Source organism: Lasiosphaeria miniovina, assembly GCF_030549165.1.
Source record: "Lasiosphaeria miniovina strain SMH2392-1A chromosome Unknown B0T26scaffold_3, whole genome shotgun sequence".
In the NCBI taxonomy this organism is placed as follows: domain Eukaryota; kingdom Fungi; phylum Ascomycota; class Sordariomycetes; order Sordariales; family Lasiosphaeriaceae; genus Lasiosphaeria; species Lasiosphaeria miniovina.
Genome location: NW_026848222.1, coordinates 848,223 through 872,067, shown reverse-complemented (window position 1 = coordinate 872,067; position 23,845 = coordinate 848,223). Strand labels below are relative to the sequence as shown.

At 56.4% G+C, this 23,845-nt stretch overlaps 10 protein-coding genes across 10 annotated transcripts; 8 read left to right on the top strand and 2 right to left on the bottom strand.

Annotated features, from left to right (window-relative positions):
• The first annotated feature begins 521 nt into the window (after positions 1-521).
• B0T26DRAFT_193885 (uncharacterized protein) lies at positions 522-3,405 on the top strand. Its single transcript, XM_060433702.1, has 3 exons — positions 522-2,755; positions 2,863-2,907; positions 2,986-3,405. Exons 1-3 carry the CDS (start codon positions 824-826, stop codon positions 3,145-3,147), a joined length of 2,139 nt encoding a protein of 712 aa, XP_060297768.1. The 5' UTR covers positions 522-823; the 3' UTR covers positions 3,148-3,405.
• Positions 3,406-4,623: 1,218 nt separating this feature from the next.
• B0T26DRAFT_641927 (uncharacterized protein) lies at positions 4,624-4,869 on the top strand (the record flags this gene model as incomplete). Its single annotated transcript, XM_060437392.1, has 1 exon — positions 4,624-4,869. A coding segment is annotated over one exon (246 nt), but the record flags the coding sequence as incomplete, so codon positions are not given.
• A 646-nt stretch (positions 4,870-5,515) lies between these two features.
• Positions 5,516-6,069, top strand: B0T26DRAFT_749315 (Mss4-like protein; the record flags this gene model as incomplete). Its single annotated transcript, XM_060445085.1, has 3 exons — positions 5,516-5,644; positions 5,708-5,907; positions 5,973-6,069. The coding sequence occupies 3 exons, from the start codon at positions 5,516-5,518 to the stop codon at positions 6,067-6,069; spliced, it is 426 nt and encodes a 141-aa protein (XP_060297766.1).
• Positions 6,070-6,914: 845 nt separating this feature from the next.
• Positions 6,915-7,969, top strand: B0T26DRAFT_739241 (Alpha/Beta hydrolase protein; the record flags this gene model as incomplete). Its single annotated transcript, XM_060443681.1, has 2 exons — positions 6,915-7,047; positions 7,116-7,969. The coding sequence occupies 2 exons, from the start codon at positions 6,915-6,917 to the stop codon at positions 7,967-7,969; spliced, it is 987 nt and encodes a 328-aa protein (XP_060297765.1).
• A 127-nt stretch (positions 7,970-8,096) lies between these two features.
• Positions 8,097-9,104, top strand: B0T26DRAFT_193695 (uncharacterized protein). Its single transcript, XM_060433701.1, has one exon. The coding sequence runs from the start codon at positions 8,225-8,227 to the stop codon at positions 8,909-8,911; it is 687 nt and encodes a 228-aa protein (XP_060297764.1). The 5' UTR covers positions 8,097-8,224; the 3' UTR covers positions 8,912-9,104.
• Positions 9,105-10,100: 996 nt separating this feature from the next.
• Positions 10,101-11,817, top strand: B0T26DRAFT_673613 (uncharacterized protein; the record flags this gene model as incomplete). Its single annotated transcript, XM_060439620.1, has 2 exons — positions 10,101-11,705; positions 11,785-11,817. The coding sequence occupies 2 exons, from the start codon at positions 10,101-10,103 to the stop codon at positions 11,815-11,817; spliced, it is 1,638 nt and encodes a 545-aa protein (XP_060297763.1).
• A 145-nt stretch (positions 11,818-11,962) lies between these two features.
• B0T26DRAFT_700427 (uncharacterized protein) lies at positions 11,963-12,495 on the bottom strand. Its single transcript, XM_060441543.1, has one exon. The coding sequence runs from the start codon at positions 12,411-12,413 to the stop codon at positions 12,162-12,164; it is 252 nt and encodes an 83-aa protein (XP_060297762.1). The 5' UTR covers positions 12,414-12,495; the 3' UTR covers positions 11,963-12,161.
• A 145-nt stretch (positions 12,496-12,640) lies between these two features.
• B0T26DRAFT_193650 (ribosomal protein L1p/L10e family-domain-containing protein) lies at positions 12,641-14,138 on the top strand. The gene is made up of 3 exons (XM_060433700.1): positions 12,641-12,801; positions 12,856-13,014; positions 13,064-14,138. The coding sequence occupies exons 1-3, from the start codon at positions 12,736-12,738 to the stop codon at positions 14,042-14,044; spliced, it is 1,206 nt and encodes a 401-aa protein (XP_060297761.1). The 5' UTR covers positions 12,641-12,735; the 3' UTR covers positions 14,045-14,138.
• Positions 14,139-15,993: 1,855 nt separating this feature from the next.
• On the top strand, positions 15,994-18,159 carry B0T26DRAFT_193617 (cytochrome P450). Its single transcript, XM_060433699.1, has 3 exons — positions 15,994-17,093; positions 17,187-17,607; positions 17,679-18,159. Exons 1-3 carry the CDS (start codon positions 16,123-16,125, stop codon positions 17,862-17,864), a joined length of 1,578 nt encoding a protein of 525 aa, XP_060297760.1. The 5' UTR covers positions 15,994-16,122; the 3' UTR covers positions 17,865-18,159.
• Positions 18,160-22,868: 4,709 nt separating this feature from the next.
• On the bottom strand, positions 22,869-23,607 carry B0T26DRAFT_700420 (uncharacterized protein). Its single transcript, XM_060441542.1, has one exon. The coding sequence runs from the start codon at positions 23,347-23,349 to the stop codon at positions 23,131-23,133; it is 219 nt and encodes a 72-aa protein (XP_060297759.1). The 5' UTR covers positions 23,350-23,607; the 3' UTR covers positions 22,869-23,130.
• Positions 23,608-23,845: the final 238 nt, after the last annotated feature.

Below are 23,845 nucleotides of genomic sequence, written 5' to 3'. Positions count from 1 at the left end.
CAGACAGCCAATTAGTCAACTAATTAGAGGGTTCACTGGTTTGCCGCGTGTGGGAAGGGTTACACCGGGATTACTTGTATTCGACCTCAAGAACATTTACGGTTCTATTCCTCGAATATCAACTTCCCAGCATCAATTTTGAAGCCAAAGACTCTCTGCGATTAATTGGCGAATTGTGTGCTTCATTTAGGACTGCGGTCAGTTAAGGTAATTATAAATATACGCTGGGGCACTCAGGACTGTTCAACCACCTGGATTAGGTAGACTCAAGTGAGAGTCGATGCAGCAGACTTTAAACTGGTGAAATGTCTACCAAATACCACACTATCAAGAGCCAACCTCCAACCACAACTCAATGGCCAGCAAGACCATCATGGTATCCCAACAGCTCCGCTCTGTGTGCTGCGGTGACGGGCCACATGCGACCCAATATGCAGGGCCGAGCCCCAGTGGCCCAATACAGCATTTATTGATCTTGGGCTCCAACCCCGCCCTGCAGAGTCAGCTTGGCCTCGACGCGCCATTTTCATTCCTCTCAACCTTTTTCTAACCTCTTTCGGGCGAACAAACACGGCCGGTGTTCCCGGGCCCAGGCCACATGCGACGCCTGTGGCCGATGCATTTCCCAGACACACATTATATCTATCGCCATGGTCAGCCGCCAACACTTCAAATCTTTCCCTTTTCCTTCCTTGTCGATCAAATATTCAACCAAGGCGCTAACGAGCCTCAACTCAAGTGACAGTTGACGCCAGCGACTGCCATCCGGGTTATCCCGCACTCTCTACGAATCTCCCGCGGGCACGACACATCGAGACCCATCATGTCTGGCAATATCGACTACAAGCACGACTTTGCCAGGTTCGACTGGAACTCTGACGCCTACCGCCCATGCGGTGTGGTTGACAGAATCACGTCAGGCCGCTCGGTCCTGCCCGTTTACAACGCTGTCGATGGAAGAATGCACATGTTCTTTGGCGTCAAAAGTACCAGTTTTCCAGTGTCTTCCCGGGCACCAACACCTGCTGCCGTCATGGACTTAGATAGCTTAGGCCTCACGGTTCACGTCGACCACATGGGCTGGCCTGGCCTTGTCGGCAACCAGCTAGATGATGTCTCGGCGACCCTCCAGGGCTTTTTCCAGCCTCATGATTCCGCCATTGAATCGACACCCTGCACCGAACCTGTCGCCTTCTCACCCGCTGCCCAGGGCGAGACGATCGACGTGAAGCTGGTGAAGATGCGCCAGAACATGCCGTGGGGCATGCGGGGGACCATCCACTGGTCCGTCACCGTCCCCAGCTTTGGGAATGCACGCGTCGATCTCCAGGCGCAAGTCCCCGTCGAGTTCTACTTCGTCTCGTCGCCTGCCCTACCCTCGTTTCTCCAGCGCGGCATCCCGGTCAAGCTGTGTCGGAAATTTCTGCTGCCGCTCCGTCTGATGGTCTCAGACCCCGACATCAAGACCTTGGACGACGCAGCACTGTCAAGATGGATTTCCGATAACGCAGACGGCTGGCTCACGTATGTGACCGAAAAGCTGCACTTCCAGTCGTCCATCTCCCACGACTCTTTCAACGACGGCAGCTGCCACTACTGGGACTCTAGTTCTAAGGACCGCCGCCTGTTCCTCGATCAGTGGGCCGACGACTGTGAGGAAAAGGAGACGCATGTCATCAACTGCTACGACCTCGCCGCACTGATGCAGGCCATCCTGCCGCTGGGAATGACACCCGTTGACAAGCAGTTCCATATGAAGTACAAAAACCCGTTTGGGTACATCAACACTGCACACCTGATAGGTCGTGAATACACGAATAACCCCTTGTGCGGGCCGCAGGGGGCCAACCCCCAATGGATCTGCGGCATTGACGATTACGATCGCACCGGATTCAACAGCCATGTCTTCGTAACCATGTACAGGGAAATTGGCGGAGACCCGTACGTCCTCGACGCAACCACGCGGCCAGCCACCGGCCCCAACGCGGCAACGCAGACGCTTCGGAAGTACCTGGAACACTCCATCGACGACGCCACCGCACTGTACAAGGTCAGCCCCGACGCCTGGGCCGCGTGGTGGAAAGAGAACAGACCAGAGGGAACAATGGCACACCAACTTCAGATGGGCAGCCAGGGGAGCCCGGAGAGCTGGAGCGGCGTCGGGTCCATCGTGACGCATCCCGAAATCTACCGCGAGTCAACACCTGGCTCCGACGCCCCCGACTCCGACCTGAACAGCTTCGTTCTCGCCATGTTCCCCGACCAGCAAGTCACCAGCCCCAACGTGACGGTCACCAACGACGGAGTGCGCAAGTCCTGGTGCGTCGCCGTCGGTGCTAACGGCGTCCTGACGCTGAAGGTAACATCCTGCGCCGTGTCGTCGGTGCCGCCCAACCTGTTCGCCCGCGCCCAGGAGCACCTCAACCGGCTCGGCGTGCAGTCCACGAGCAACCCGGACCGTGTGCCGTGGATCGCGGGCGCCTGGAAACAGTCGGCCGGGTTCGCCAGCGGGCCCAGAGTCGACAGCGCGCGCCGCCTGGCCTCGACGGACGCTGGCAGCGCCGTGCTGCTGTGGGCGCAGGGGTCGTTCTTTGTCGAGATTGGCTGCACGTCGACGAGCGCCGCCGCCGACGCCGCGAGCAAGCTGCAGGCGTTCATCAACCGCTTCCCCGCCCCCAACAGCCCCAGCCTCGACATCCTGGTCGTCGGCTCCGCGCCCGTGGGCAGGACGTTTGACATTGTGACGGACGGATGGGTTAGTCTGGTGCTTGCTTTCCACTGCGTTGCTTGCATGTAGTACTTCCGCACCAAAATCAAGTCCCAGGCCTTGCTAACGATGTTGGAATATTGCGTGGCATTTAGGACAAGAATGACACCATGTCCTGCAACGTCGAAGTGCACGGCAACGTAAGTGCCAGGGATCCAGTCCACCAGTCAACTTTTGCTGGCTCCTTGAAACTCACTTTCGTGTGTGCCTCGTTACAGAAAGCGCTGTTCCTCTCGTCGACTCAGTCGGGGTCTCGAGTCACGTTCACCTTCCTCGCCCGCGCTGCTGGCGAAGACACGGTTACGCTGTGCTCCTGGGGCAGAGGCTGGCTGCCGACCATGTCGCCCGCGTTGCCCATCGACATAGCGCCCGCAGCATAAGCCAAGGTAAGACACCTAGCCAAGGTAAGACATCTAGCCAAGGCAAGGCAAGGCATCTAGCCAGTTAGTCGTAACGGAATAGGGCATCGTTAGGGAGCCGTCAAAGTGCTGGAAGGAATATTATATCCTGCGTCGTACAGGAGGGAGAGCTGGAAGTGATTTAATTATATTTACGAGAGCATTTAGGGTGAAAGGGGTACTTGTTGGTGGGATCCTGGAGGAGTGATGATAGAAAAGACGGAGCCACATCTAAGGTGGGTAGAGGTCAAGTCCTAAGACACTAGTACCGGCACATTTGGTAGTATCTGGTTCACTACATCACCGTCAAGCCATGGTGATTAATAGGGTAAGCTAGTTACGTTAAACCTAGAACTGCACGTTCGTCCTTGAGAGCACACTGCTCTCCCACCACGCATTGTGGCCGACTGAGCAATTTTTTAGATGAGCAGTGAACCAGGTTTCCAAATGCCGACCACCTTGAAAGTTGGGAAGGACCCCATCTGGCCAAAACCTTGATGTTTTTTGATTGGGCAATGTCCAACACGGTGTCGAAGGCCGAGGCTGAACAGCCCCGGCATAAGCCAGATGTGGCGGCAGAATGCAACCATCATGCGCCGCAATCTACAAAGGCATTCCTGGATCGTCATAGGACTTCGAGATATTGCATGCCAAGCTGCAAATACTCCGAGTTTTGCTGGAGACCCTGCATACTTGAGGCCTGGAATGCCGAATGGGGACCAACTTGGGACGGACGGAGGTGGCTCCAGCAGCCCTAACCACGGAATGATTTAATAACAGCCTCTCCCAATATACGAGCAGCATGCGGGGAAATAAAGAAAGACCGGACCAGGCCTTCGCAGATATCTATGCAACATGCCCAGCCAAGCCCGTTCGTCCCCTCTCCCTTCTTCGCCGGTGAGGTTCAAGTGTTTCGCGCAGCAGACATGAAGGCACAGCAACAAACATGATGTCGCTCACCGCCATCCTCTCCTTTGCCCTTGCGGCCTCCAGCCTGGCCAGCGCGGCGAGCACCAACCTCCGGCGGGCCCAGCTGAACGCGATCCCGAAATTCCCCTACGACCCGAGCACGACTAAGTACTGCGCATGGTGGCTGGACAACGACGGCACATGGGCCTGCCAGGACATTGAAGACGTGTTTGGAGTGTCGATGGATGACTTCAAACGATGGGTGCGTTCTTCTCCTGCAGTGCGCAGACGTGATGGACAGGTAGCACTGACAAGAAGCAGAACCCGTCCGTCCGCCTGCCGTGCGATAGCCTGCCGACAAACGAGTCGTTCTGCATCGCGGGCGGAGTCGGGCGGCAGACGCTAGGGCCGAGCAGGACGCCCCTCCTCACGTCAGTGGTCACGGTGCCGGTCACGGTGCCGGTCACGGTACCGGTCACGGTGGCCGTGCCGGTGACGCAGACGAGCATCGTGACGGCGACGGTGCAGGTCACGGTGGTGTCGCTCGTCAGCGTTACGGCGGCGGCGCCGACGCCGACCCGCGGCGGCAACGGCATCGCGACGCCCGCACCGTACCAACCCGGCATGGTCGACAACTGCAAGACCTTCTACCTCGTCCAGCCGGGAGACACGTGCGTCAACATCGCGGCGAGGTACCGCGTCTCGCCCGAGCAGCTCATTGCCTGGAACCCCTATGCGCGGGCCGACTGCACGAGGCTGCTCGCGAACACGTACTGTTGCGTCGGGGTTCTGTGATGTGCAGTTGGGCGGTGAAGCCGTAAGCTGCGGGAGTGTTGGGTCCTGGATTTCCGAAAAGGAGAGAGAAAAGACGAAAGGGGTATTATGCAGAATCAATGCGCAGATATCAGTCAGCCGCCATGCGTGGCGAGCAATCATGATTAGTTATCGGTGGTGTCTAATGCCGGAGATTACAGGAAACATCATTTGTTAAACCTCTGAGAGACTCTGAAGACGCCTCAATTCGCAGAAACATGCCAATGATTCCAAACCCGACCCACTCGGTGACCGCTTTTGAAGGGCGCTCGGTGTCTTACCTCTCCCCACGGGCGGCGTGGATTATGAAGCAAATTGGAATCAGGGAAGGGCGCGCGGGCTGACAGCCTGCATCTTCTGGAAAGAACCCCGCATGTTGCGTGTATGAAGAGTTATGACTGGACTGTTATCGTGGGATTTGCCGAGCCAGTCAATTGCCAAGTTTTGGTGCCGCGGATCACTCTGATTCTGCAAGTATATATTCTTCGCTATTCGCCCTTCATACCGCACGTTATCAGTCTCATCATTCGCCCCAAGTTGCCCGCCCAGCTCAACTCACCCAGCTAAACCCATACAGTTAAACCCACCCAGCTTCAACTTCTTCGTCTCTCGACCATCCGTCTCGAAAATGTCGGCCCCTTACCACGGCTCATGCCTCTGTGACGGAGTTCGCTTTACCGTCTCTTCAGGCCCCATGGGCATTACCGAATGCTACTGTGGGCACTGCCGCAAAGGGTCGGGCGGAAACAGCCAGATTGTGAGTTTTGGGCCATCTCAGCCCCAAGGACGCAGAATCATGCATCTAACAACCGACCCCCAGATGGCCGTGTTCGCGGGAAAGGATGTCACGTTTGAGTCCGGCCAGGATCGCGTCGCAACATACACCTTCACCAACACCACGAGCGGCAAGGGCAAGGACAAGACCTTCTGCAAGACATGCGGAGCCCAGCTCTGGACCGTTCCAGACGCCGCGAAAAGCAGCAATCTGCTTTTGATCAGAACCAGTCTTCTCGACGAAGGGTAAGTTTTTTCTGACAGCAAGCGGGTATTCTGGGTCGTGGCTGTACTGATAGTTGAGGTGTTAGGTTGGAGATGAAGCCTGATAACGCGATCTTCACCCGGACACGGCCGGCGTGGGTTCCGGCGATCGAGGGCGTCGAGAATCACGAGGCTGCACCTTGAACAATGAAGATGCCGTACGGCGCGGCAAAGTTTCGTAGAAACGCAGACCAGGGCGGAAGGGAGTCGGGGAGGAGGAATAGTGACTCAACCACGGCGCGGTGGACCCTCAAACTCTAGTTAGCCAGCCGATTAAAAGAGGCTATGCAGACGTCGACTCGACCAAGATTGAAGATAGCTGGGGTTATTATCAGAATAGAATATGGAGTCACAGAAGACCCTCATTCCCGTCTTGAAACATGTTTTTTTTGTGTCAAGCTTCATCACCACGTTACATCCCCTCCATCCACGGCTGACGCAAGACACCTAGTCCAAAGGGAGGCTTACTTAGGTATCCATATGCACTACGTGGCAGTTGGTAGTATGGGCCAATGAGCACGTAGAGCAGGTGGGTACTTGGCGAATGCTGCGATGTCCGCTCTCTTCGCCAGTGCCGTTTTTACTGGGCTCGCCATAACTGATCACAGCTGTGGTCTTCAGGTTGCACGCTGCGCTATCGAGGAATTGCCAAGGTGAGGAGAGGCTAGAGCCAGAGACGGCGCGGCCGGGAACCAAGTGGGGGTGGTTACGAATGGGTGATGACCGGAAAGACGGTGCATTATGCTTCCGAGTGGTAGCACGCGGCCAATGGATAAGCTCCAGGAGGTACCTAAAAGTGGGGAGCTATGGCTGGGCGGCTCGGTGCCTGCCGTCGGCTTGCGACGCCTCGCATCGCCACAGGCACTCTCTGGGTCTTGTTCCTGAACCAACACACGCAACAAACCAGCTTCTCCATTGCCGGATCATCCGCTAAAACTTCCCTTCATTCCATCCTGTCGAAATAACGCAGGCATCGGAATACACCGAGCATGGCGATTCGAAACCAGCTTCGGCTTTTGCTCACAGCGGGCTCGCTTGTCACGGCGGCCGTCGCAAACCCGCTGCCGAAGCCGCTCGGAGATGACACCGACGACCTGCCCCTTCCGCTTGTGATTTGGCACGGTAAGGAGTGACGCGAATACCTCCCGAACCTGATGGCAAATAGGAAACTCATAGGTGGTGTCTGACAGGTCTCGGCGATACCTACGCAGCCGAGGGGATCCGCGGGGTGGGCGAGCTGGCCGAGGCGATCCACCCCGGCACGCTCGTTTACAACATCCGCATGGACGACGACGCGTCCAAGGACCGGTCCGCGACCTTCCTCGGCAACGTGACGGAGCAGATCGAGAAGGCGTGCGCCGACATCGCTGCGCACCCGATTCTCTCGACGGCGCCAGCCATCGACGCGCTGGGCTTTAGCCAGGGCGGCCAGTTCCTCCGCGGCTACGTCGAGCGCTGCAACAGCCCGCCCGTGCGCAGCCTGGTGACGTTCGGCTCGCAGCACAACGGCATCAGCGCCTTCCGCGAGTGCCCGACGTCGGACTGGGTGTGCCGCGTGGCCATGGCGCTGCTCAAGGGCAACGCCTGGAGCAGCCTGGTGCAGAGCCGCCTGGTGCCCGCCCAGTACTACCGCAACCCGGAGCAGTACGACCAGTACCTGGAGCACTCCAACTTCCTGGCCGACATCAACAACGAGCGCGCCGCCAAGAAGGCCGAGTACAAGGAGAACATCAGCAAGCTCGAGAATTTGGTTTTGTACATGTTCGCCGACGACAAGACGGTCGTGCCCAAGGAGACGGCCTGGTTCGAGGAGGTCAATGGCACCGAGATCACGCCCCTGCGCGCCCGCAAGCTCTACTCGGAGGACTGGATCGGCCTGCGCGAGCTCGACCGCAAGGGCGGCCTCCAGTTCAAGACGGCGCCCGGCGACCACATGGAGCTGTCCGAGAAGGTGCTCAACGAGACGTTTGCCGAGTTCTTCGGGCCGCTAAAGCTCAAGAACAAAGTTTCGCCGCCAGTACAACTTGGGCACGGGGACCTTTGAGAGATCAGTGTCGGATAGCAGATTTTTCTTTTGGGTAAAACTTGTAGTTTCGGGGTCTTGGGCTACGGATGTTCGTTCCAGTTTTAGAGCTCCAGCGGGAGTCATTTCAGTTTGGTTTTCTCCTTATCAACGCGGGGTTTCTTTCTTGAGCAAAGCAGACTCGGTTCTCTTTAAATATACGAGTCAATACAGATAGGCACAGTTGATTCAACGCGCGCGGAGTCCCGCAAATTCCACTGTTACGTGTTATTTGACATGGCAGGTAAGGCTGCAGCGGTGCACCGTAGAGCGTCTTATCTCGTCAATGTGATCTTTGCGAGACGCAAACATGTTGCTTGCCCTATCGACAGCGCGCGCGCGCGGTCACACAATGGTAAGCGGGTGGCTGTCGAAAAGCAGCGGGTGACTGTCGAAAAGCAGCGGGTGGCTGTCGAAAAGCAGCGGGTGGCTGTCGAAAAGCAGGGCGAGTGCCTGAAGGATGGCCGGCATTGTGGCTCAGCAAAAGGTCGCGAGGGATCGACTGCTGTTTTCGTGTCGAAATCCACTTGCACCCCCGCAATGAGCACGCACGCACTTAAAACCCCCTTGTCCGTCCGTCTCTCTGTGGTCTGCCTGCCAGCCTCTTCCCGGCGCGCGTTGAAACAGTCTGCGCCTTACTCGCCGCGGGAGAGCAGGTATTCCGTATTGCTAGTGGAACTAGAGGGTCTATTGACCACTTTTGCCCCGTGCAACCGGCGGAGTCGGGCAGAACCCGGGTGGTGGGTTTCCGATTTTCGGGAAGCACAAGACAAGACACCACCACACCACAGGGAACACGGCTGGACTGGCAGCGAAATAGAGTGCAACTTTATCGTCCTTTTCTTCGCCTCCGCCGGCTGCCGAGAGTCGCAGCTCTTGAGGGGAAGAGGGAATCTGACCCGGCATGTGCTATCTGCTCATTAGACCTGTTATCTTGCTCGACTCTGCATCGTAGTGAGCTTCCCGATTGGCGGCAGGGATGGGTTAGGCGTCAGCGGCTATGGCTAAATTGCCGTGTTGGATGCAGAGGTGCGTCGATGCCTTCAACTAGGAACCCGGCCAGACTGAGAATCCGAGGCGTCTGTCCCTCTAATTGTGAATTACGAAACTGCGGGATTGTCCCTCCGGTTCTGCTGCGTATCGTCACATTTGCTCCAGCAGCTGGTGTCCTCTTGTCGTGGGGTCGAGCAAGGTAAGGTACAGACAGTACTGCAACTGGGTCTTTGCGCCTGCTTCCATTAAAAAACGCGTGTGGGTTTAAGTGGCCCAGTGGAGCGGGGGGCTGGTTTTTGGCGAATTTCTTGTGTTGATCACCGCGTCAACGAAAAAAAAAAAAAAACTAATAATGGATCCGCGAGAAAAGTTAATGTGCAGGCTGCATTTGCAGGTGGTCGACGTAAAGTGAGGAGAGAATAACCTATGTATTCAGTCTCCTCCCCCGTGAAGCCGCATTCCATCCTGCCAGTAGAGTCGCGGTACGTCATCAGCAGTGATATTACAGCGTGCAACAGTGCCCTTGTGAGAATTCTCGGCGCAGTTACAAAGGAAGGCGGTGAGGGGCAGGCGCTCGCTAAGGCTGCTGAGTGGCCGGCGAGTTCCCTGGAAAGCACGCAAGACACGCGAGCTAGGCACAAAAAAAGAGGAGTCGGCACGCCAAACGCGACCACCCTCTTACCGAAATCGCGTCCTGCGACAAGTGAGTGAGACCACACGGTCCCGCAGACACGGCCGCGGCCGCGGTGCATCTTTTAAATACCCAAATCCCCACCCCCAGCACACACCGGGCCTCTTCCAACCAGGCCATATTTCCAATTCGAGACGGCCACTAAAACCTCTCTCCTTGCATTTTCGCTTCCTGCATTGTGTTTACCTTTTGCACCTCGGCTTCTACGTCTTCGACTCGCCCATCTTTGTTTCGGGCCTGGCGTTCATGCGCTTCTCGACCGATTCGGCGGCAGAAAAGTCTAGAGCCGACGCGCCTTTGACGCGAAGCTTGACGTCCCTCTGCTGCTTCTGACACAGCCCACAACCTCGCCCGGCCTGTAAAAATAATTATTCTCACTCCCCTACCACCTGTCATGTTCACCTGTGCGTGACAGACAATAATCTATCCATGGACTCCTCTCCCTCCGCGTCTGGCAAGGCGCAGGTGCCGGAGCCCTCGCTACCGTTGCCGCCCAAGACCAGCCTCAAGCGGCCTGCTCCGTCTTTACTTCCCCCTTTTGAGCCACTCTCTTCCTCGCCTGGCTTTCCGCGGCCCCCGAAACGCCAGGCTACCTCCAATGCGTACCTCAAATATCCCACGCCCATCCCGACGTCGAGTACCGGCATCCTCTCGTCGAGTCCGCCACGCGTCGCTCCACGGCACATGCTACCACGGACACTGTCGATCGTGTCCGAACGTGCCCCTCTTTCTGATATCCGATCAGTTGAACTGGACGAGAGTGGCGAGACGCTCCTCATGGGAAGGTCCAGTAATTCCTCGCATTATCAACTCTCGGCAAACCGCCTGATCAGCCGCGTCCACGTCAGGGCGCGCTATATCCCTGCCGTAGACGCGCTCGACCCCAACAAGATCGAGATTGTCTGCGAGGGATGGAACGGCCTGAAGGTGCAGTGCCAGGGCGAGACGTGGGAACTTGCCAAGGAAGACATGTTCACGTCTGAGACGGAGGGTGCCGAGCTCATTATCGACGTACAAGACGCGAGAGTTCTTCTGCAGTGGCCAAGACGAGACAGGGACCGGGATGCGCTAGGCAACATCAGCGACTCGTCATGGGATGACTCTCCGCGTCCGAGAGTTGAACGAAGCAGTGGTGCCCCCGACGTGTTGCACGGCAGCCCACTAAGGCGGACCGCGCGAATAGCGAGCCCCGAGTCGCCGACACCAGCTAATGTCTCGGCCTCTAGCGCTAACCTGCTGCATCTGATGCCCGACGACCTTGATTTGAACGCCCCCGTGCAGATATATGAGGACGCTAGCGGGGACGAGCAGGAGTTGCCGAAACTGACAGGCGCCGCCAACGTGGAGGCCAGTTTCATGACACAGATCGCCGAGAGTTTCTCTAGCGAGCTGAGCGATCCTCTGTCGGACGATGAGAACGATCCCGACGAAGAGAACGATCCCATTGTGCACTCGTTCGGGCCGTTTGGTGCTAACCTCTCCAATCGTCTCGCGGCCATCTCCGCCTCGTCGCCGAAACGCTCACGTCTTCCGCAAGGACGTCCCCTCAATCCTCCAGTTGCAAACGCAGCCGCTTCCCTTGCAGCTGCTGCTTTGCTCGATTCTCGGCGTCCATCGAACGCACATTCCGCAAATATCGACCACGAGACAATTTCTACGCCAACATCCGCGACGTCGGCTGCCGCAATTGCCGCCGCCGTCAGCTTATTGACCCCAGAGGAGAAGTCCGCAGTGTCGAACCACGTAGCCAACCAGCTTGCGTATTCGCGTCTCTCTTCGACGCCATTGTCAACAATAATGAACAACCTCCCAGCAGAGGAGAAGAAGGATTTGACAAAAGATCACCTGCGAGCAATCATCGAGTCCACTGACTGCGTCGGCATCATCCCCCGGCAGGGCAAAGACGCCGCCGGGAAGCCTCTCGAGAGCGAGTACTACTACGTCCCCGAGAGAGACACGGACGAGCATCGGCGACTTGCAGTAACAGACGGCTTGAGAAAGCCGAGCTTGCGCAACTGTAGAAAGCAACACAAGGTAAGACCCCACTCCCCATCCGATAGTGGGAAATCCGCGAGAAGATTGGAACGTACAAGGCTGACTAGACCGTCTCCAGCAATATTACTGGAAGAAGCCACGGACCCCGTGATGATGTCGACCCTTTGCAGCCTACGCCGACAGGCCGCCAAACTTCCTCCCCGTCCCGCTGGGATGGAAGAGAGTTTTGGTCGAGTTAACCGAAATAATTGAAGATTTTCCATTGGAGCAAAAACGCAAAATGTCGCATACCCACCCGCCCTCCCATTACCTGACCAAGTACCCATTATCTCGGCCTACCCACCTACCCATTACCCCATTTCTCTGTCAGATATTTGCACAGCGCTTCCCGCCTGTGCCTGCTTTACCTTCCATGCTGCATAGCCCAGGGCGTCCTTTTTTGCTATTGGGATATACTCTTTTTAGTCACCTCTCGCTTTTTCTGTCGTCTGCCGATTAATAGACGACTTCTTGTGTCCATATTTCTCTTCCGCCACGGATTGGTTGGAGGAAGCGGTGGCACTGTTCGGAAAAGGGACATGGGATGATATGGATCATGGCGGTTAACTTTATCGCTCCGGGGATGTCTCGAGAAGGAGCGACGGGATTTGAGGAATATACCATGTAGTTTAGTTCAATATTTGGCACTGCTGTAGTCGAGCCCAAAATCGCAAAACGTCCAAGACAGAACACGAAGCCAAATCCCATGTCGTCTCATCATTCTTTCGTCATCATTAACACCTATTATCAAATAACAGCCTGCCAGCCAATCACGCGGTCGCCAATTCTCGTTCCCCCGCAGTTTAAGATGGCAGCTGCAGTCGGCCGCCGCCTCAATGCCGCCCCGGCCGTCAGCTGCCCCACTATTTGTAGCACCAGCCTTTTCTTCCGAGAAAGGTACTTCGGCACTTTCGGAAGAACGCAACCGCCGAAGCGCCCAAAATTTCGCGAGGACCCAGAAAAAAATTGAAGCACTGAAGTCGACGCCCGGCCCCCCACCACGGCAACTTCCTCATCGCAAACTACCAAGATGTCGAAGTCTACAGCAGCCGCAACGGCGCCTGACTCTACTGTCTCGCTCGTCAATCCCGAGCAGGTGCGTACAGAATTTTCGAAAATGGGTTATTCGAGCCTGCGCTGACCATACTAGACCCTCAAAGCGTCCCGGGCGCTCCTTGCGCACATCAAGAAGGCCGCCGCGGAGCCAAAGGCCGGAAAGCAGAATCTGCTCGCCAACGAAGAGTCCACAGTCGCGGAAACGTCTATCTGGCTCACATTGACCACAAAACTCCATCTTCACGACTCTAACGTATGTTGAGCCGTCCGCTTTTAACTACTCCGTCTGACCATTTCCGCAGCGCCTCCAGCCGTCTAAAATCATTCTCCCCCACCCCCTCAATACCGATGAAGAGTCGACAATATGCCTTATCGTGGCCGACCCGCAGCGCGCGTACAAGAACATGGTTGCCTCGGACGAGTTCCCCGAAGAGTTGCGCACGCGAATCACCCGCGTGATCGACATTACACATCTCAAGGCGAAGTTCAAGACGTACGAAGCGCAGCGCAAGCTGTTTGGCGACCACGACATCTTCCTTGCCGATGACAGGATCATCAACCGGCTACCAAACGCGCTCGGCAAGACATTCTTCAAGAGCACCGTCAAGCGGCCCATTCCGGTCATATTTATGGCGCAGCGGGCAAAGGTGGACGGTAAGAAGGTATCACAGCCAAAGGCCAAGAAGACGAAGCGCAATCCGGCAGAGAACGTCAACGCGCGGCCGTTGACCGAGATCGTGTCCGAGATTCACAAGGCCATCGGCGCTGCGCTGGTACACCTGAGTCCCTCTACCAACACGTGCGTCAAGTGCGGGTACGCGAGCTGGACGGCAGAGCAGCTGGCGGACAACATCAACAAGGTCGCGAAGGACCTGGTGGAGCGCTTTGTGCCGCAGAAGTGGAACAACGTGCGGAATCTGTACATCAAGGGCCCGGAGACGGCCGCCCTTCCCATCTTCCAGACCGACGAGCTGTGGCTGGACGATTCCAAGGTGGTCGCCGACGACAAGGAGGTGGCGGGCGTGGTTGCTGGAAAGCAGAAGAAGGAGAGCGGCGAGCAGGCCAACATTGGCAAGAAGCGGAAGACGCTTGATGCCGAGCCCGAGGCGGTCGTGTCGGAGGCCACACCCGCAAAGGGGTCGAAGGAGGACCGGCCAAAGAAGAAGGCCAAGAGGGCCGCTGTGCCCGTGAGCAACGACGAGAAGCTCGACAAGGAGATTGCCGAGCGGAAGGCGAAGCTGAAGAAGCAGAAGGCGGCGGCGAAGAAGGCCGTCGATGTCTAGATAACGCAGGGTTGAACAAGCGTGCATAGATGGCCCGGCATGGTCCAGTTTGCTGCTTGGTGGGACTTTACATCATGGCACATCATGGCTCGGAGTTTTGGCGTCCCAGGAAGATAAACAGGAGATTGGGCAGTAGGCATACTGAGCGGTACCTTGCAGTCTGCATGGCCAGTCACGGAGTCTCGAAATGCTAATAACGTCTATACCAAACATCCAGGGCCCCGTAGATTCCCTTGACCTGTATCTAGACACATGCATCTATCGTGCTCACGGATGGGCGAAGAAGACGAAGAGAAAAAAAATACTCGCCATCAACGATCTAAGTGTTTCGTTGAGGCTGACTCTCTCCTAATCAGGAGCCCTGAAGATTTCTGCTAGAAAGCGGTACGGGGATACACAGCATAGTGACCCGGATTAGTTGAGTTCTCTTTTTTGCTTGTTAATAGACTACCCGCGTGTTTGACGTCGGTCTTAGGGAACCGACGATTCTTGGTAAACGTGCAATAAATACAGCTTGAAGGAAGCTGATAATTTTGTCTGAAGGGGTCTGATACCATCTTAGTTTTAAGACAGTTGGCCGACAACCCCATCCCGCAACGCAATGTTGTGTAGCGAAGCGGGACGTCTTGGAGACATTTTACCCCTTGTCGCTGACACATTTCCAGCTAGCCTCGTTTCGTTGCTAGCAGGCTGCTCCGCACCAGAATCGCGGGGAAATGGAGATCTCGACCCACATGTGATGTCGGTGCATCATTTCAGATTTAAACCCGCAGAGGAGAGATGCTCTGCTTCATAACCACATTGCCAGGTTGCCCAAATTTATCCGAGATAGTTGAGCACCACCCACCTGCACAGTTCAAACACTACTTACCTTGGGTACCTTCTTGTTCCGATGCGTATCTTGCTGTGCGCTGCAGCCAAGGTGCACAACAGACGCGAGGCCGTCGGTGGCCGCCAGATTGACGCCTCCAATTCGGAGCAGGCGATCTGGAACAGCTCGGGGCGCTACCCCACCAACCTCTGCCTGCTGAGCGCCCGAGAGTCCACCCAATGAAGCTTGATTTTGGATGCAAGACATGGCACACGGCTGTCGGGGCCGAGAAGGACCCAAATCAACTGCCGAACATGACGGACGAGCACGGTAATCTTCTCGTAATCAGCACACCTCCGCACAAGCGGCGGGCGCCTCCCGCCACGTTTCTCTGACAGGGCCGCACACACGGGACAGTCGGCGAATCATGCCACAATGCAGTAACAATGCGGCCAGATACTGCCGGGTGCCCTCTGCTGAGATCTGTGTCGAACGATGGATTCGGGCCTGTAAGTGCAGACTGCTGATGCTCGAAGCCCGTCGAGATGACTGAGGGTTGGGGGTACGGGGTGCGGGGTGCGACTTATGGGCGTCGCTGTGGTCAGTCAATCGGGAAAACGAACCGCTCGCCCACGATCAAATGACCACACAAGAGCCAAGGACGGGACCCGAGCACATGGCAAGCTACTAACTAATTACTAGCTTAGCTTCTCCGCACCCGCGCGGCGCTGACTCGCTGTCTATTTTTGTGGCCGGCTGCCCAGCACCGCGCCTAGCTGAATGAATGGCTGTGTGGCGGGCGAGATTGCCCTGGGCCGTTTCCCGCCGTCTCGCCCGTCTCGGTCCAATTGCATTGCATACGTTGGTGGTGACGGGCCATTGAAGCGGTGGCGGCCGTCTGTCCGTCTGGTTGGCCTTCACCCGGGTCTTGGCACTCCCCCAGGAGCTCTGGTTGCAGCATCGGCAGATGTCTGGCACCGTTGCGCCCGGCCCAGAGCTGTCATATAGACGGGCAGGCCCAAGTGGTGGCTATCCTCTGGTTACTCCCGGTTAACCCTTTCCTTGGCCACCCCGTCATGTCACTTGCCTCCCGTTCGTTATAAGCCTGCCGGACCAGCAACTTCAACAGCTGCTCAGTCCGCCGCCCTCGCTGAAGACGCCACGCTGCTTGTAGTTAAAGGGGTTTCAACGCCTGTCCTTGGAGATTGAGCACTCATACTCCGACCTTGGCTCACAGTAGCCAAACCTGTAATACGGCATCGCCACAATGGGTGTTGCCCTGAAAGGAGAGGGGGGGAAGGTGTCGCCGACACGGGCCCTGGTTGCCACGGCGGCCGCCTTCGTCGCGGCACACTGGCTGCTCGTCCTCGTCTCGGCCCTCGTCACACGCGCGCTGTACAAACGGTATGCGTCGCCGCTGCGCAAATATCCCGGTCCCGTCTTCGCATCCTTCTCGCGCCTCTGGAAGGTCAAGTCGACGGCGTTAGGCAGGACACACCTCGAGCACATCGAGCTGCACAAGAAGTACGGGCCCATCGTGCGCGTTGCGCCCGACGAGCTCTCGCTGGCGTCGCCCGAGGCGGCGCGGGCGCTGCTGAGCGCCGGCAAGCGCTTCTTCAAGACGCCCTTCTACGGCGTGTTCCCGCCGCCCGAGAACCCCGACATCTTCACCGAGACGCGCGAGGACGTGCACGCGCAGAAGAAGCGCGTCGCCAACGTGCCCTACAGCATGGCCGCCATGCAGCAGCTGAGCCCCTTCATCAACGACACCATCGAGCTGCTGGCCCGCAAGATCAACGCCCACATCAGCGAGAACGCCGGCGTCTTCGACCTCGGCGCCTACCTGCACTACTTCGCCTTTGACGTGCTGGGCGAGGTCGCCTTCAGCCGCAGCTTCGGCTTCCTCGCCGAGGGCCGCGACGTCGACAACGCCATCAAGACCATCGACAACTCGCAGACGTACAACGGCATCGTCGGCCAGGTCCCCGAGCTGGACCACCTGCTGAGGAGAAACCCGCTGTGGCAGTTCGTCCCGTGGCTGAGCACCAAGAACGCGCTCATCACGAGGATGGCGCTCGAGGAGATGGCGCACCGCCGGCCCTTCGACAAGGACAACGCGGGGCTCTTGAGGACCGGCGACGGGAGGCAGGACCTCATGGCCAGTCTGATCCAGGGCCACCTCAAGGACCCGGAGCGGTTTAGGGAGGGCGACGTCTTTGCGGTTGCCCATGGTGCGATGTGAGTCGCCACGCGTTTCACCCGCCACCCCTGCCCTCACACGTTGATATCGAACCACGTTGACTGACATTTCCCCCTTGAAAAAAATTACAGCTTCGCCGGCTCCGACTCGACCGCATCGACCATGCAGTCCTTCTTCTGGCACATCCTGGCGGCGCGGCCCGTGTACGAGAACATCGTGCGGGAGATCGAGGCGGCGGTGCGCGACGGCGTGATCCCGGGCGACGGCAACCTGTCGTGGAACCAGGCGCAGAACCTGCCATACATCCAGGCGTGCCTCAAGGAGGCCATGCGCGTGCGCCCCGCCGTCGGGCTCAACATCACGCGGCTCGTGCCGCCCGAGGGCGCCGAGCTCGACGGCCACTTCTTCCCCGGCGGTACCAGCCTGGCCGTCAACGGCTGGGTGCTGCACCGCGACCGCGACGTGTTCGGCGCCGACGCCGACGACTTCCGCCCCGAGCGCTGGCTCGAGGACGACGAGCGCGCCAAGCGCATGGAGCGGTACATGTTCCAGGTGAGTTTTCTTGCGGGGTAGGTAAAATACCGACATATAGGATCGGTCGTGCTGACATTGAGACCCCTTAGTTCGGCGGCGGGAGCCACTTGTGCATCGGCCGCAATCTCGCCCTCTTGGAAATCAACAAGGTCGTGCCCCGGCTGCTGCGCGACTACCGCTTCGAGCTAGCTCACCCGGGCCAGCCGCTCAAGGCCCACTCGTCCTTCTTTGTCGTGCAGGAGGGGCTCGAGGTGTATATCCGCAGAAATAAATGAACTCGAGGCATCTCGGGTTACACGACAATGAGAGGGACGTCTGCTAGATACTCAGTCATTCTTCCCGGCTGTTTGAGCAGCGATAACATGCCAAGGTACGGCCTGAGATATGATGGGATGAATAATTTGGAGCAGGAAGCTTGATGAGGTCAGACAAGAACCAGGACAAATGGGCGGGGGCACACGTAAGCTCGTTTTATCTCGGAACTGTCTCTCGGACTGTATCTCGGACTGTACATAGATCGGGCCAACCCCGGGGCTCGTGGAATATTATATTCACTTCGACATCACTCGCCGTGGACTAGAGAGCATTGAACGTGTATAGAAGTCAACTCCCACTAACCAATGGCGGCCATCTCGGTTTTCTGTCCATGACTGGCAGACTGTCCATGCAGGCATGCTATTAGGTCCCCCACACGCGGCCAACCAACGATGATTCACTTTGCATGCCCTTTTATAACCTCGGTAGATGTCCCAGCTTACCAATCCCCGTCGTCCAGGCACCCAATTGCGCTCGCTGTTCTCATGCTCACCCTCCATTTCCATCTCCATCGCTGCCTGCGGCGGTGATGTGCCCGCCATCGTCATCGTCAACGATCATCATGTAACCAACCAGCCCAAATCCACATTCACACACACACTCTCGTATTATTCTATCGACGTTACCGCGCCGTTCCGTACTAATGCCGGGGTAAATCAGGCCCCCACGCACACGTAGTACCCGGCCCACAGGTTGTCGCAGTCAATCTTGCACAAGGGGCTTAGCAGAGAACCCAGCAGGTCGGGCGCGCACAGCAGCGTGGCCAGGACGTTCGCGCTCACCGTCGGGTTCAGTCTGTAGCTGTGTTTTTTTTGCAAACAAGTGGGGATTGGTTAGCTTTTATTCCATTGTCTTTTTCGGGAGAGGAGAAAAGGGTAAAGGGTGTTGTTACAATTCCAGCAATGTCACGCCGTTGCGCGACGCGATGCGCCGGCACGTGTCCGTGTCTAGGACCTTGTCGTATGTCTTGCCTAGATGCGTGGGACGGAGGGGAGAGAAATGGGGTTAGCTTTCTGAATGATTCCTTTTCAGCTTTTGGGTTGGGTTGGGCTGGGCTGGGAGAAAGGGGAGGCTTTGCAGAGAGAGTTGGGAGGGGGGTGTTTCTGGGAGGGGGTGTTTCTGGGAGGGGGTGTTTCTGGGAGGGGATGTTTCTGGGAAGGGGTGTTTCTGGGAGGGGATGTTTCTGGGAAGGGGTGTTTCTGGGAGGGGTGTTTCTGGTGGAGTGTTCTTGACCGAGTGTTCCTGTTTTTTGTTGAAGACTCCGAGAGATGCAGATGAAGCATGTGTGCACTGTCTGGCTCCGCGCCATCCCTCCAGAAAAGAACGGCTGTGCGCGGCTTGAAACTCACAGCTCTTGAGCGTGCCCGGCAGGGTGGGCGAGGGGGTGACCGGCACGGGCCTCGTGGGCGTCGGCGAGATGATGATGGTGGGCGGCCAGATGCTCGAGAAGATGGCCGTAGATGTGACGGTGCGCGTTGACGTGACGATGGTCGTGAGCGTGTCGATCTCGATGGACGTCTGGAGGACCGTCTTGGTGACGATGGCGGTCGCCGTCACGGAAGACGTCTGGAGCACCGTGCTCGTCGCGATGGTCGTCAGCCGCAATGTCTGCGTCACCGTGGCTGTTGACGTGGCAGTGGCGGTTTGGAACACCGTGTTGGTTGCAACGATGGTGGACCGGATCGTCTGGATCACGGTTGCCGTGGCCGTTATGAAGTCCGTCTGGGCAACCGTGTTGGTTTTGGTTGCCGTGACGACGCTGGTTGACGTCTGCACGACGATAGAGGTGCGGGTTAATGCCGTGGTGGAGGTGCTGGTGACTGTCGTCGTGGCTGTGACGGTGACTGTCGTTGACGGCGTGGCCCCCGTCGGAGGAGGTGTTGTGACGACGGGAGAAGTTCCCCCGCCACATCTGCCGAGTCCGGCCTGGCACCCGACACCGCAGTAGTTGTCCGTACTGCCGCAAAAGCCGTGCTCGGAGCAGCACTCGCCATATTGCGACCCGGCGCAAGTGACGCCCGCTCCGCAGGTTCCATCAGAGCTGACGACGAGTGGCCCCGACGGTGTAGCAGCTGGAGGTGCGCTCGAAGTGGACGCTGCCGGCGAGGGCACGCTGGTTGCTGTGCCTTCCAAGCAGTAGCTGCCGCCCACCACGAGCTGAGAGCAGCTCGACACCAAGGGATTGGACTTTAGGAACTGCGAAACCGTGATGCCTGCCGAAGCTGCGATGGTAGCGCACGTATCCCCCGATTTTGCCGTCACACTGCGAGTGCAAGCAGCGGCGTCGGCAGCCGCCTGAGACGAAAATACCAAGACGCAGGCCACAAGACCCCTGAGCAGGGATGAGGCTACCATGGTGACGTCGGCGGCTTCGGGTTTGAAGCTGGTGTGGTGTCGTCGGTCTTGGTGTGATACTGCTGGCCCGGTGCTCGGATTGCCAACCACGCTGCTCTAGAGATGAAATGGCGAGAGCGAGGTCCAGGAGCGCCGTCTATAAATGGGACATGTCGGTGGCGTGCCCACCCCTGAAGTGAAAATCCGACCACTCTGTCCGATCAAAGTGCGGGACTGGTAGGCCCGGTTCAGGTTTACGGGACTTGGGAACCGCTTGCGGTGTCAGCCGCGGCACGAATATTGTCTGTCCTCCTGTAACCTGGTGCTAGTGGTGCTCGTTTGGCCGGTGCCGGTGGCGGCGGTTTGGCGAGGTGTAACACATAATCTCGACGTTGGCGCTCCACGGCCTGGTATACGATCCGAGTTTCCTTACCCCACGGTTCGCCTGGGCCAGGCGAGCGGATCTGGGCTGTACAGCGGGACGAAGTTGGATAAAATTAGGAACGATATATTGACTTTGTATGCGGGGAGCACCCGTAAAGCGGAGGAAGACAGGGGTTGGCACATCTGGCTAAACTTGCCCAGGCGACGTGCAATTTATAGTGTGTGGATCGCTTCTTTGTTGCTTCTCGACTTTTATAGATTTTTCGGACCACAGGCTAATTAACCACGTTGCATCACCTCGCTTTGCAGGCCAAGATCCAGATGGCGTGTCTGTTATTTCAACTAGACTGGAGGAAAATTTACACCAGCTCTATAACACCGGCCAAAGCACTTTTTTGGCCCCTAGACACTCCCCTTTCCAGAACTAGTGGAACTTCACAGCAAATACGCCGCCAAGGTCCAGCTGTTGATTAAGGTACTATGCATACACGACGCTTTCGAGCCATCGATCCGAAAGGAACCCGACGGCCCAATCGGTTCATCCAAGTTTACAGCCAAGAAACCGGGTTACTACTTGCTTCTGGTTCCTCAAGTGCTCCTAAGCAGTGATCATCTACTGTAGTACTTAATTAGTAGCTACCTGATTACGGCCTCGGTATTTGAAAGAATTAGGAGCTCGTATCTCGCGCAGCCTAGATGCTAGCTGTCCTGAATTTCTCCCGATATTGAATTTGGCCTACCTTTAATTTTCATCTTTTAAATTTTCATCTTTTACTTCAAACCATGTAGATCGTGGAGGTAAAGCTGGTATCACAGGGGTAGTTGGCTGAGGCGGCTGCACCAACGTATTGGCGGGCAACAAGCCCACAGTATCTACACCGTGCAGCGCGTGCTATGAACCTTGTTTTTAGTGGCGCGTCACGGTGTGAATCCTTTCATGTGGACACGGTACTGTTTCTACGGCGGCTGACCCCTGGCCTTTGCGCAATCTAACCTCAGGCCTTCACTTCTGCCCAATCACAGTCGTGTGAGGATCCAGCTTTGTCAAGTTGGTTCTTTTCTTGTTGGCCTCCCCAACCCCAATTTCAGATCGCGGCCTTTTCCGAGAGGAAGATGAACGCCGTCTACTTATTTTCTGGCGTCTACCAAAACACAAGCGCCTACGACTGGCAGTGGGTAGCCGCTGCCGGCGCCCAAAGTTGGGCTTGGCCGACATATTTCACTCCGCCCTTGACAATTACCAACATGTTGCCGCTAACCGGCGGGCCAGAGCCTCAGCCCGGTGGCATGAGTTCGCAAACCCAACAGTGCGTAGTATCTTGGAGAAAATTACCTGTTTCAACACCCCAAAACCGACAAACTCCACTTCCCAAAACCGGCCAGCTCCCTTTTTTCGACCACGTGATCCCTCGCCGCTTTTGCTCAGCCCAAATCAGCTCTGGCTCAGCTTCGGCTGATAGCTGCTCAACTAGCCCGGCGCGGTTTCCCAAAAAGTGCAACTCTTACCGGAGCCCCAAAAAACGGAAAAAACGGCCCTCGTGTAAGCGCAGGGGTTCAGAACTGGGACACCTGAACATACACAACTTCACAGGATTGATCTGTCCCATCGCTCCCGTGGGAACTCCTCCAATCTTTTGTATTCTATTTATTGCCAGAAGTAATACGGGCCGCATATTTGTGAGATGCTATTGACAAATGGCTGTTGTCAACCGTCAGCGATGGAGTTCCATTAGTGATAATTCGAGTTCCGTGGATGACTGTGGTTTCTTAAGCAGCACCGGAGGGAGACCGAAGGACTTCTGGGCGCAGTTCCTACATATACCCTCCCCCCCAGTCCAAGGGCTTACGTAGTCTTTGCCGCCATAACGGTGCTATAAATGGTGTCTTCCACCTCCCCATCTCTCCCATATTTTCTTCTACACTCTTTCCAGTCGCCTCTATCACCTCTTCTTCCATTTCATCTCGTCGCTTGTCTTCTCTTGTTCCACGTCAGATATTCACAATTAGCACACTCAGGACGTTCCATAATTACCATGAATCTTCATTCCATGAATCCCAAGCCAAAAAAAAGGCAGCCCAAAGGGTATAGACCCGGACGATCTAATCGAAGCGGCCATCCAGGACGGTCTATCCGAGGATAAATCCAACATTGATAGCAACCCTGTCTACAAAGAACTCGCCCCAAGCTCTAAGCCGCGGTACGCTAAGATGAGCGTATGGGCTACGTTAGTTACTAGCATTGCAAACTCACGTTTAGGAATTGAACTAACGAGCGCTATAGGTACGCGAGGAGATTTCCTGCCTCAGACCCAGGTAATATGGAGACAATGAAACATTTTGCGGAGGCTGTCAGACGTTCGGCCAAGCCAAGGCTGGACAAAAAGCTGAATAAGCCTACTGTCAAAACAATACGGAACAAAATCCGAAAATTCATGTCGGCATGGGAGCGCGAGACTAATCAGCCGATCCCCAAAGCAGTCCACAGCTCGATGTGCCCTGTAAGCATACCTAAGGATAGCCATTAGACACTATTACAGATTTAGCTAATGCTAGATAGTACATCCAAAACGTACTAAGGTACAAGATTCCTCTATCGATAGAGGAAAAAGCGCTAACGTTCCTAACCATAGAGAAATACGTGCATATGTAAAGTTTTGGCAAGGTGACCACCATATTTACGTCCACGAAGGAGTCCGTGTACATGTCTCTTGCTTGTTGAACATGCATTGCTACACTAGCGCAAGGCTGCAAGAAATATGTATGGCAGAGTACAAGGTAAAAGGAGAAGAATTAATAAGAGACTGACCCGGAACTAATTTTCCTCAATAGGACCTGCTTTGTATGGTTGGGTGAAAAGACGGAGAGCCAGAGATTAAGTTGAGCTTCAAGAGGGAGTTGGCCAAAGGCATGCAAGACACCCCAAAGAAGTGAGTAAAGAACACCCAGCATTCAAGTGGTCTGGACATATACTGACCTTTCATGAACAATAGACCAGAGCACCCTCTATACGAGAGACTAAGCCCTGCGCCAGCACTTTTCGCCAATAGCATCTTATTTTTGCTAGCGATTTTCATTTCACGTGGAGCTTTCAGGGACTTCAGGACTGTTGGAATTTGTCAAGCAGAAGGGCCTCGAAGGTTCTAGATAGAGACTTCGCCACCAACTTCGCCACCACAATAGTAGTATAAGAACGGGCTTTCTGGCACTGCCAGAAAGCTAGAGA

What these genes read in the sequence shown, in the direction of transcription:
- B0T26DRAFT_193885 (XM_060433702.1), top strand. Translation starts at nt 824, where the DNA reads ATGTCTGGCAATATCGACTACAAGCACGACTTTGCCAGGTTCGACTGG. An exon ending in ACATTGTGACGGACGGATGG is followed by an intron (nt 2,756 to 2,862) that starts GTTAGTCTGGTG and finishes CGTGGCATTTAG; the next exon opens with GACAAGAATGACACCATGTC. An exon ending in ACGTCGAAGTGCACGGCAAC is followed by an intron (nt 2,908 to 2,985) that starts GTAAGTGCCAGG and finishes GCCTCGTTACAG; the next exon opens with AAAGCGCTGTTCCTCTCGTC.
- B0T26DRAFT_193650 (XM_060433700.1), top strand. Translation starts at nt 12,736, where the DNA reads ATGTCGAAGTCTACAGCAGCCGCAACGGCGCCTGACTCTACTGTCTCG. An exon ending in CGCTCGTCAATCCCGAGCAG is followed by an intron (nt 12,802 to 12,855) that starts GTGCGTACAGAA and finishes TGACCATACTAG; the next exon opens with ACCCTCAAAGCGTCCCGGGC. An exon ending in TCCATCTTCACGACTCTAAC is followed by an intron (nt 13,015 to 13,063) that starts GTATGTTGAGCC and finishes CCATTTCCGCAG; the next exon opens with CGCCTCCAGCCGTCTAAAAT.
- B0T26DRAFT_700420 (XM_060441542.1), bottom strand. Translation starts at nt 23,349, where the DNA reads ATGCATGTTCAACAAGCAAGAGACATGTACACGGACTCCTTCGTGGAC.
- B0T26DRAFT_193617 (XM_060433699.1), top strand. Translation starts at nt 16,123, where the DNA reads ATGGGTGTTGCCCTGAAAGGAGAGGGGGGGAAGGTGTCGCCGACACGG. An exon ending in GCGGTTGCCCATGGTGCGAT is followed by an intron (nt 17,094 to 17,186) that starts GTGAGTCGCCAC and finishes AAAAAATTACAG; the next exon opens with CTTCGCCGGCTCCGACTCGA. An exon ending in TGGAGCGGTACATGTTCCAG is followed by an intron (nt 17,608 to 17,678) that starts GTGAGTTTTCTT and finishes GAGACCCCTTAG; the next exon opens with TTCGGCGGCGGGAGCCACTT.
- B0T26DRAFT_700427 (XM_060441543.1), bottom strand. Translation starts at nt 12,413, where the DNA reads ATGGGATTTGGCTTCGTGTTCTGTCTTGGACGTTTTGCGATTTTGGGC.
- B0T26DRAFT_193695 (XM_060433701.1), top strand. Translation starts at nt 8,225, where the DNA reads ATGGCAGGTAAGGCTGCAGCGGTGCACCGTAGAGCGTCTTATCTCGTC.